This window comes from Cebus imitator, unplaced genomic scaffold, assembly GCF_001604975.1.
Source record: "Cebus imitator isolate Cc_AM_T3 unplaced genomic scaffold, Cebus_imitator-1.0 Scaffold166, whole genome shotgun sequence".
NCBI classification, from domain to species: Eukaryota; Metazoa; Chordata; class Mammalia; order Primates; family Cebidae; genus Cebus; species Cebus imitator.
Window position 1 is genome coordinate 89,049 of NW_016107481.1, and position 10,831 is coordinate 99,879.

Genomic DNA, 10,831 nt, shown 5'->3' on the forward strand with positions numbered 1-10,831 from the left:
AAAAAATGAGCTTTAGCATTTTTGAGCATGTTATTTGTAGGAGTGATCCAAGAGATAGAATATATTTGATTTAAATTATTAGGTCAGTTTTATTTTTCTGGGTAAATTACTTTCTTTTAATATTAATAGTAAAGAGATACTATTATGTTCTCGCGGTTTTATTTTTAAAAGTGATTTTAACATTCATTTTGGTGACCTGGAAGAAAAATTTATATAAAAGGAGTCATCTTAACAAAATCTGTAGCCCTATAACTACACTGATTGTATACAATATAAAGGCTTTTCCTTCTCTTTAAATGAGTAGTATCACTACTATGATCAACCAGAATCATTGCTATATAAAAGTAGCTTTATTAATTTTTGTACATTTCACAGTGCCTAACACATACATGATTAGTGTTCAATAAAGTTAATAATTTTATGATTCTATAGTGAAATAATAATACAATTAAAAAACTAAAGGATTTAGTATTCAAAGGCAGCCAGTGGTAACTCAGAGTAGAAACTAGCAAAAATAAAACATAAGATTTTTTTCTCTGCATACCTGACTAAACAGTATTTTTAAATATCAGGCCTTAGAGGAAAACTTTTCATTTTGAAAACTTTGTTTTAATCTCAAAATTACCCTCTGAGAGATATGAGTATAAATTTTACTATATGCTTACCAACCCTATCATGAATAAATAACTATTTTATTAATCTTGCACTGTGTTGTCCAATATGATAGCTACTAGCTGCAGGTTACCGTTGAGCACTTAAAACATGGATAGTCTGAATTGAGGTGCTCTGTAAGTCTAAATTACATACCAGATTTGAAGTCTTCAAATGAAAAAAACAGTGTAAAATATCTCAATATGTTTTGTATTTTAACATATTGATACACTTTTTGTACTGTCATATTGAAATCCATTAGTAAGTCTTGCACTTTGAATGGATACTTTTTAACCATATGTTATTTTGTAATATAAGCATTATTTGGAAAATACTGGTTTTTCTATAAAATGCAGATTTTCCAAATATTGATAGGTTTTATGGCACAATATTTAACAAATATTCAGTAATCCCACCACCAACCTTATCAGAAAGCCTTTAAGTGTTGGGAAGCTGTCAAGCTCAAGGCGGTAGTTACAACTTTTATAGAATTCTAATGTTCACTTGAAAGAATGAATTTTATCATTGGCAACAATTAATGTCAGCTGTTTTTGTTAAAACAGTAGTTTTACTTAGTTCATTGGAAAATGTCTGCCAAATGCCGAAATCTGAAAACCATCGTATTTCTCTGTCAGTCTTTCTTTATAGTAAAAAGAGTGTTCCTTGTAAAAAGTGGCTAATTTAATTCATAAACCAAACACTTGCACAATGGCTTTTCCTGGGAGAACTATGATAGCTTGGTATGCAGCCAAATTGCATGATATATTCTTCCATTTCATTACGGAGAATATAAAAAAGATACGTACTTAAAGGTCATGTTTTAATAAAATTGATAATTTTTACTGCTTCATCAAGGACATTCTGAGGTGCAAATGGCATTTATATTTTATTTTTACTGTGAGCATGTAATGTTAAAGAATGTAATGATTACCAGTGGAATCTGTTGCCACTGCCTTGATTCGTGCTAAGTCACCAGCAGTTTTACCCACTAGTGCTTTTGCACCTTCGGTGCAAGTTGTCAGCACTGTGAAAAAGGCAAATAATGTTCAGGTGTTATTTATGAAAATATTTTGACCTTGTGGATCCCCAGAAAGGATCTCAGCAACTCCTAGTGGTCAGCAGCTGCCTTGACAACTGCTTTTCTAAGATAAAAATTGGACCCTTACCACAGGACTGGTAAATTTAAGATGAGGCCACAAATGGCAGAGTGTAAGGTAGAGTATCACAAGCACTATGTGAGAGTTATAGGCTTTTGTAAATATTGAGAAGAAAGATGACTCTCAGCTGAGAGAATATCAGTAAAAGTGTTTTTGAATGCATTAGTATTTGAAATAGACTTGAAAAGATTAGAAAGTTTCAGTAAGCCAATATTTAGGGTGGTAGAGGAAGATGTTTCATGTAGAAGCAATAGCATGAGATTAGACAAGAGGCTATGTATAGAATTTTGGGAAAATCATTTCATCTCTTTGGACTTTAGTTCCCCAGATCTATAAAATGAGAAGATTGATTTTGAACGTTTAGGTTGCTACCAGGTTTAAAGTTGGATCACTTTGAATACTATTTTTATAAAGTTGTTATTGTTGTCATTATTATTGTTGTTAGGAGTGGAGATATTTAAATGATTATAAATAAAATTTAGTGTTTTAAAAAATATAAAATTATTTACTCTGTGTGTACTATTGTATTTATTTGTATATGATATTTGGGGAGGATGGTAATGAGGGATTTTTAAAGGACTTTATAGAAAACAAATTCTAAATGTTTTACTTTCTGATTTTTATAGTCATCCAAAATTGATTTTGTTACCTCTTTTGGTTTATTTATTTTTCATATCAGAGGTTGGTATATAGGCAGAATTGCAGTGTCATAAAATAGACTTAATATGCTTATAGTATTAGTTTTTTGTAAGTGTTCACATTGCTAGAATTTGCATTCATTTTCTTTTCTTTTAAACCCCGCTCCCCCCATTTTCTTTCTTTAAGGGAATTTAAAGGTTTAAATATTTGTTGAGTCATAATTTATAGGCACAGTGCCATAGATTGGTCTCAATCTGTGATTTTACTGTTTAAAAATATCTATTTCAATTACTGCGAACAAGGCTAATTGGAAATGTGGCTTCTTCTGAGTTTTCAGATATTTAGAGAGCAGTTAGATGCAGAAAACAAGTATAGTCTACTGCTGTCATATAGGACAAAAATTTCCCCTTTGACATTAGTAAATGCTGACTTCTCTTGAGAATAGGAATTATGCATCATTAATTATCTTTATGTATGCTGTAATACTTAGTAGAAGGCCTTAAAGTAAATACTGGGTAAATGTTAAATAATTCTGTGGCCAGGTGCAGTGACTCACTCCTGTAATCCCAATACTTTGGGAGGCCGAGGTGAGCAGATTACTTGAGCCCAGGAGTTCGAGACCAGCCTGGGGAACATGGTGAAAGCCCATCTCTACCAAAAATGTAAAAATTAGCCAGTCTCATAACCCAGTCTCAAAAGAAAATCAAAATAGAAAACAATTAAAGAACTTTTTAGTTGAAAGTATGTTTTTCTTTGAAACATCAGGCTTTTTTAACAAATCTGATCCAGTAGGTTCTCATCTTTGTGTATTTCCCTTCAGTGTTTAGTGTGCGTTTAATTTAAATGTTAACGGTAAATTATTATCTCAGGTGATTGATAGGAATATCCTGTGTTTTGTGCAAAGACCCCTGAAGAGAATGGTGTATTTCATTGATGATTTCTTATTGACTCTCTTTTAGGAATGGATCGTGATTATGGTCCTGGATCTTATGGAGGTCTGGCATTCAAGGATATTTATCTAAAAATTCTTCTTTTGAGTGCCAGTAAAGGTGAGCATCATATAACTTTTTTCTTTTTAAACTCTTATAGGGATGGATCGTGACTATGGCCATGGATCCTATGGGGGTCAAAGATCCATGGATTCCTACCTAAACCAGTCATATGGCATGGACAATCACAGTGGTGGTGGTGGGGGTAGCAGGTAAATTGCTTAATCATTTGGCCGAATAATTAAACAACTATAAGATTCTGGATATATTATTTTAAGTATTCTTTAGGCATGTTATAATACTTGAACTTCACTGTTTGCTATTGAATCATCAACTTAAATGTTTAAAGGTGTTAATTAATGGGTATAACATTTAAATCAGGATTACTGGCAGACATTATTTTAGGAAAACACAGATAACTATATCATATTGACATAATAGAGTAGGATATTCTGTTTTTAGCAGTGAACTTTTTTTTTACTTCTTTTACTTTTAACTACTTATCAATCAAAATATCCTGAAAAATGATATAACAGTGTTACTGAAAATATTATTTGTGAAGCTTTTCTTAATAATTAATCTTTTTTAACGTGGGGTGCTATGTAAATTAGCAAAGCAATCTAACTAGAATGGATTTTACTGAACCAGTCTAACATTTACTTTCTCAGAAACATTCAAGACAGATATTCCTTTAATTTTAAAGGAGGAGCATATTACAATAATAAAAATATTTTAAAAATTATGTCCAGGTTATTTATTGGCAGGTACTATTTATACCAAAACAGTTGTGCTCTAGGCTAGGAGCATTGTATTAAAGCCATGAATGCTATACATTTGACTAGTCTAGATTGTATTTATATTTTATTGTTACTACTGTATAAAGCTTAAACCTGCTTAAACAACTACAAGCTTTAAGGTTGACGATATTTCAGGAGAAGGGGTGCCTACTTTTTGAGGCACAAAGGTTTCTGCTGAATATAAGTAAAACTAGTTAGTGGACATTTGAAACAGTCGTCCTTCTTCATAAATTGAAGGATCCGGATTTCTTAATGATGGACTGAATGATGCTTAATTTCCTTCTTTCTGCTTCCAGTGTGCCACTATGGTTTATAGTAAAGAAAAATTAAGAAAGTGAACAGTTGCAATTATTTTGCTTATGTGATAGATGTTTTGAAAAATGTAGTCGGAAATAGGAATAATTTTTATATGGTTACTAGGATTCAGAAGTAAATAGTACCTTCTATTTAGTGATCTGTAAATAATTGAAGTAATGTAACACTTAATGTTTTATATGTGAATGTAATGTGCATAAGCTATTTCTGTAGATGTTATTGTTTTATCTCATGTGTAATTGTGGGCCTTTATAAAACTGTGTTGTAAGATATCAGGCAACTTTTGTAATCCATGCTTTGGGTTTGTGAGAAGGAAGATGATTTATTTTTTCTGTTAACTCTATTAAAACTTCAAGGAGACTGTGTGCTCCCCTTTTTAGGGTAGTTTTATGTGATAATTTTTTTCAAATAATTGAAGCTACTATAAGATGTGTTCTTTCTCATCTGCCTTGAAAATTCATATGTAGAGGGTATATGTTGGTGATCTTGTTTTATTTTATGTGTTTATCCTCCTAGATTTGTTAGATTTTCTAGTCTACAAGTAAAAAGTGATTGAGGATTTATTAATTGACCTTGGCTGAAGTTTGGCAGATTGTCAAATTTTTACAACCAGAGATAATTCCCCAAATTTGGATTACTACAGACACAATGAAGCAGTTTGTGATATAGATTATTGGGAGTACAAAAGGATCTTGTGTCACAAATAACCTACATCTATGTAGACTTCAATTTGTGTCCCCACAAGCCAAAATATTGTAAATGTTTTGTAATTTTTAATATTAGGGATAGAGTCAAAAAAGTTTGAATAGTTTGTGAACTTTAGCAAATGACCTTTTCCAAGACTAGGGCTGGGCTTAAATAATGACAGACAAATATTTTCTTCATAAAATAGAAAAGCTGCTAAGAAGCAGATTTTAAGCTAAGTTTTACTAAACTCAATTCACATTTAAAATCTGACTCAGATAGCTTTCTATCTGGTCTCACGTTGAACTGCCCAGCCCTAATCAAGTGTGAACAAAAGTAGAACTGTGCAAACCAGTATGGTATAAATGAATTTTAGTTGATAAATGTCATCTGATAATTTGTCTTTTGAATTGTCTAACATTAGTAAGCTTACTTTTGTTTTTTCCCTCACTGTGCAACTTTTCCAGGTTTGGACCTTATGAGTCTTACGACTCCAGGTCTTCTCTGGGTGGGCGAGATCTGTACAGATCTGGCTATGGTTTTAATGAACCCGAACAAAGCCGCTTCGGAGGTAGTTATGGTGGTCGATTTGAGAGCTCCTACCGGAATAGCCTTGACTCTTTCGGAGGTAGAAACCAGGGCGGGTCTAGCTGGGAAGCACCTTACTCCCGTTCAAAATTGAGGCCTGGGTTTATGGAGGACAGAGGAAGAGAGAATTACTCTTCCTACAGCAGTTTTTCTTCACCCCATATGAAGCCTGCACCTGTAGGCTCTCGGGGGAGAGGAACGCCTGCTTATCCTGAAAGTACGTTTGGAAGCAGAAACTATGATGCTTTTGGAGGACCATCAACAGGCAGAGGCCGAGGCCGAGGAGTAAGTACAACAGAATCTTTTCAGATTCTTTTCACTAGTCACTCTTTTAAACCCTTTCAAGACCATCGTTTTCAACTAGAATAAACACTGTTCATCCCAGTGTATTTTGAAGCAAAAGCTGAGTCATAAACATAATTTTTAGGTTGACTGTAAAAGTTTTTCCAGCACCTCAGAAAATAAGTGACAGTTTGAGATGATCATGAAGTTGTGCCAAATCTCCCTTTATTAAAAAGGTGAGGCTGTTAGGTTTGGTCTAAAAGGGGTTAAAAGGAGTTGCATTTTTCCATGTAAACACTAGCAGTTTTGCTGGTGGAATAGTTTGTGGATTATTGTGAAAGGTCACTGAACCCTTTTTGAGTTTTTGAGTAGGTTAAAGGTGCAATGTATGATAAAATGTTTATACTTTGTTGCTGAACTCTAGCAAGTAGAATTTTTTCAAAGCTCCATGTTTCACATTAAGCACAAGAGACTAAAAGGTTGATGATAGGTTAGGATAGCTTAGCTATGTTTATGTGGTGAAGAAGTTGATGTGTATAACAGATTGTACAATGATTTGTGGTCAGTGTAATTTTGCTAAGTCACTCTTACAATATGTTCAATTGCTGGTTGTTTTATTTTCCCTTGTGTTACTAGTTTTACTCTTGAGAAATAATTTCCACCTGTATAGGTATGTTTATGGCTTCTTAGGAAGTAATAATTTGTAAATTATTGCTTACATGAGTAAATATACTAGTCCACAATTGTTTAATTTTAGGATACGTAGTGTAAACATTATGCTTTATGTTCTTAGGTTACTTGATTGACATGAAATTTTACTTAGTAAGTGTATGTAGACTGTGGGGTTATTATATAGTTTGATCATTTAAAGGGTATTGTATTTTTGTTATAATGTAATAAGAATCTTGTTAAGTCAGCTTCTCTTAATATTTTCTTTGCAGAGGAAAGTATTTCTAGCAAAAAATATAGCAGGGTACACATTTTTGACTGGTTGTTAACCTTTGGTGTATCAGTGTAGCTTGTTATACTTGTGTAGAAATTTTGCATTTTTAACAGTTACTCTTTACTTATGTAAAAATGCATTGCACCTTTAATGTGTAATTAAGGAAGATTTTCCTGATGTGACTTTAAATTACCTGGAAACACAACTAGGTTAGATAGGTATTCCTAAGCATAGTATACAAATGTAAGCAGCTGATGCATTCCAGTTCCACTATACTTCATGATTATAGGTTAATTGAAAATAGTTGGGATGATAGGCCTTGGGTCTTGAATTGAAAATCCATTCTAGTTTGAAAATTTGGAAAACACTTAATATCTTCCGTCCTGTATATTATTTTAGGCAAAGTGTGTTTTCTTAATGAGGCTTCAAGTCAGTTTTGTTTTCATAATAGTAAAACAAGTATTCCTGTACTTTGTATTTACCATTCTAGTCTGAATGGACTTTTCTTCCTCTCCTCCTGGTAGTGAAGTATATGAGCCAATAGGACCTACATTTTTAATTTCACTTGTACAATTCCCCTTGGGTCCTTCTCTTCAGATTACTCCTCCATCTTTATCTTCCAAAAGTAAGATTAGCAGAATAAATTTCTTTGGACATGTGGCCTCTTGGTTTAGTAGATTTGGATAATGACCAGAGAAGAGGAAGGGACACAAAGAGTCGTTTGGTTGCATGACTCTTCATCTGTGAACTTTTGTTTCTTGGGTTTCTGGTTCAGAAAATGTTTCTCTAGGTAAGAATGTGAATGGAACGTCAGATGCAATTCTTAATCTGAAGTGTGTCTTGGAAGTTGATGCATGGTTATGCTTTAACTCTCCTATTTCATACTAATGTTCCATCTCGCCTTCTCATTCCCTTTTTCAACAGGGAGAAATACTAAATGATTTCTGGATCTTTTTTACTTCAAACTACAAATATGGTCTTCTTTGTGTATCTTAGTTGTAAGCCAGGCTTTAGTAAAATAAAGATTTCTTTTAGGGTCTTTTCATGAGAAAACATCAATTAGGAACTCTGAAGAGGAGTTGTACAAGTGGTAACATTTGGACAGGCACATATGTTGTCTATAATCTCAAGTAATTTTGAAATGTAAAAGTAAAAACAGGTAGCAAGTATTCATTATTTGTTCTACTGGAAATAAAAGTACTAATTCAGTGGATTCGAGCTTATGTAATAATTTACAGAGTTTTTCAATGTGTTTTTTCAGAATGGACATGTAAAATTTAGTTACATTCCAGGGAATTTTCAGGTGAAAATTAGTAGATAGTTAACATGAAAATTTTATATGAATTCATATTTTATCTTGGATAATATGCTAATATTTATTGATTTCACAAATTTACAGCATATGGGTGATTTTGGAAGCATTCATAGACCCGGAATTGTTGTTGACTATCAAAACAAATCCACCAATGTGACAGTTGCTGCTGCAAGAGGAATAAAGAGAAAAATGGTGCAGCCATTTAATAAGCCCAGTGGAACCTTTATCAAGAAACCCAAACTAGCAAAACCTATGGAGAAGATAAGCCTCAGCAAATCACCCAGTAAGTAAGAAAACATAATTGCTATGTTTCAGGATACTTTTTATTTTTTTTAATTCCATACTTTTAGGTAATTTTTTTCATGTTTATATAGGGAAACTACATAACTATTGTGATTGTAGAAATTAGATTTTTGAATCCCCTATTGCAGTTAATAATTGGTCATGAATACCCAAAGATACTTTTAAAATGTGCATACCCCGGTCCATTTATTTTTCCTGAGTCCTGTATGGTTGTGTATCAAATCCTCTGCAGCTGAGAAAACAGGCACAGAATAGATAAATAATTTGCTGCCTAGGTCAAACAACCAGTAAATGGTAATGCCAGGATTTATTCCAGAGCAAGTAATCCTCTAGAAATCCTGTTCTTAAACCTCCATATGGCTGTAACAGAAGTTTGCTTTGTATTAATTTTTCCCTTTTATTTTAAAATAACTTTTTCCCTAATTATAACATTATAGACATTTTAATATGTAATATTTGAAAGAACTGAAATTGCAATCTTAGATACTTTTCTCAAAATATTTTCTATAATATAAAATTCAAGAAAGGCTTAAAAACTATACTTAAAATACTTTCTCATCATGCCTTATTGTTTAATAAGAAATAACAATATTCTGGAATTTCTGGAACTCTGGAAACCTGAAACTAAGCAGAACATGTGTTATGGGGATACTTTTTGCAGTTTGTCAATTGATAGACTGTTATGTATCAAATTTGAAATTTTATTAGACATGACTATAATAGAAAATTTTGTTGATTCTCTCGGGACCTATTTCAAAGATACACTTTGCAGTTATGGTTAAATATTGCAAAAGTTTGATAAACTGATTGTCCAGTAAAGCAGATATATATGTATCCTCCATATCCCTCCCTGATTCCCCCTTTTTTATATAACAAAACTTGAGAATAGTGTGGTGTAGCTAAGAATGGAACTGAAATTCTTTAAATTGTGCCTTCTGTCAGGTGTAAAATGGGCATTTAAAAAGATGATTGCTGAATTTTCCTCAATATGAGGTGTTGCTATGCTGTAGTATAGACTATATGACTTTATAGAAAATTGATAGGAAAGGAACCTGATTCTGTCACTTGGCTAGAAGTACAACATGTCATAGTTTTAGCATACGAAAGGAAGATTAAATTACTTCTTATTTGAGGTAATATATGAGTAGATTTTTCAAAGGCCGTCCAAAAGGATAAGCAGTGCATAAAAGAAAAAATTTAAGGGCAAATAGGTAATTTTTTTTAAGTGTAAAGTTAAATGTATTATAAGAAAGAACCTGCTGACAATGAGATACTACTTCATACCCACTAGGATGGTCATAATTTAAAAAAAAAAAAGGAAAATAACAAGTGTTGACAAGAATATGGGGAAATTGGAACCCTCACACATTACTGATAGGAATGTAAAGCGGTGAAGCCACTGTGGGAAGCAGATTGGTGGTTCCGGAAGCAATTAAACATAGACTATCCATATGATCCAGCAATTCTACCTCTAGGTATTTTACCCCAAAGAATTTAAAGTAGAATTCAAACAAAAATTTATTTATTTATTTATTTTTATTTTTGAGACAGGATCACGCTGCGTTGCCCAGGCTGGAGTGCAGTGGCACAATCTTGGTTCCCTGCGACCTCCGTCCCTGGGTTCAAGTGATTCTCATGCCTCAGCCTCCTGAGTAGCTGGAACTACAGACGTACACTACCATGCCCAGCTAATTTTTGTATCTTGACTAGAGACTGTTTCGCCATGTTGACCAGGCTGGTCTTGAACTCCTGGCCTCAAGTGAGCTGTTTGCCTCAGCCTCCCAAAAGCTAAGATTATAGGCATGAGCCACTGTGCCCCACCCAAACAAAAATTTACATATAAATGTTTATGGCAGCATTATTCATAATAGCCAAAAGGTAGAACAACTGAAATATGCATCAGCAGATGAATGGTTAAAAAATGTGATGTATTCATACAATGGAATATTATTAAACCATAGAAAAGAAGGAAGTACTAATACATGATGCAACATGAGTGAACTGTGAAAACACGCTAAATAAAAGTCAGACCAAAAAGGCAACAGATGGCCGGGCGTGGTGGCTCAAGCCTGTAATCCCAGCACTTTGGGAGGCCGAGGCGGGTGGATCACGAGGTCAAGAGATCGAGACCATCCTGGTCAACATGGTGAAACCCCGTCTCTACTAAA

At 33.4% G+C, this 10,831-nt stretch overlaps 1 protein-coding gene across 4 annotated transcripts in view; it reads left to right on the plus strand.

Moving 5' to 3' along the window:
- Positions 1-10,831, plus strand: part of ZNF326 (zinc finger protein 326) — a 33,988-nt gene that overhangs the window by 6,625 nt on the left and 16,532 nt on the right. Inside the window, exons 3-6 of one of the 4 annotated variants that reach the window (XM_017544103.2) lie at positions 3,407-3,442; positions 3,537-3,648; positions 5,989-6,105; positions 8,445-8,643. In XM_017544103.2, the coding sequence (XP_017399592.1) occupies positions 8,448-8,643 (196 nt within the window). In that variant the 5' untranslated portion in view covers positions 3,407-3,442; positions 3,537-3,648; positions 5,989-6,105; positions 8,445-8,447. Of the gene's footprint in view, positions 1-3,406; positions 3,497-3,536; positions 3,649-5,699; positions 6,106-8,444; positions 8,644-10,831 lie in introns of all 4 variants that reach the window. The other 3 variants (XM_017544101.2, XM_017544106.2, XM_017544105.2) reach the window with 3 other exon arrangements.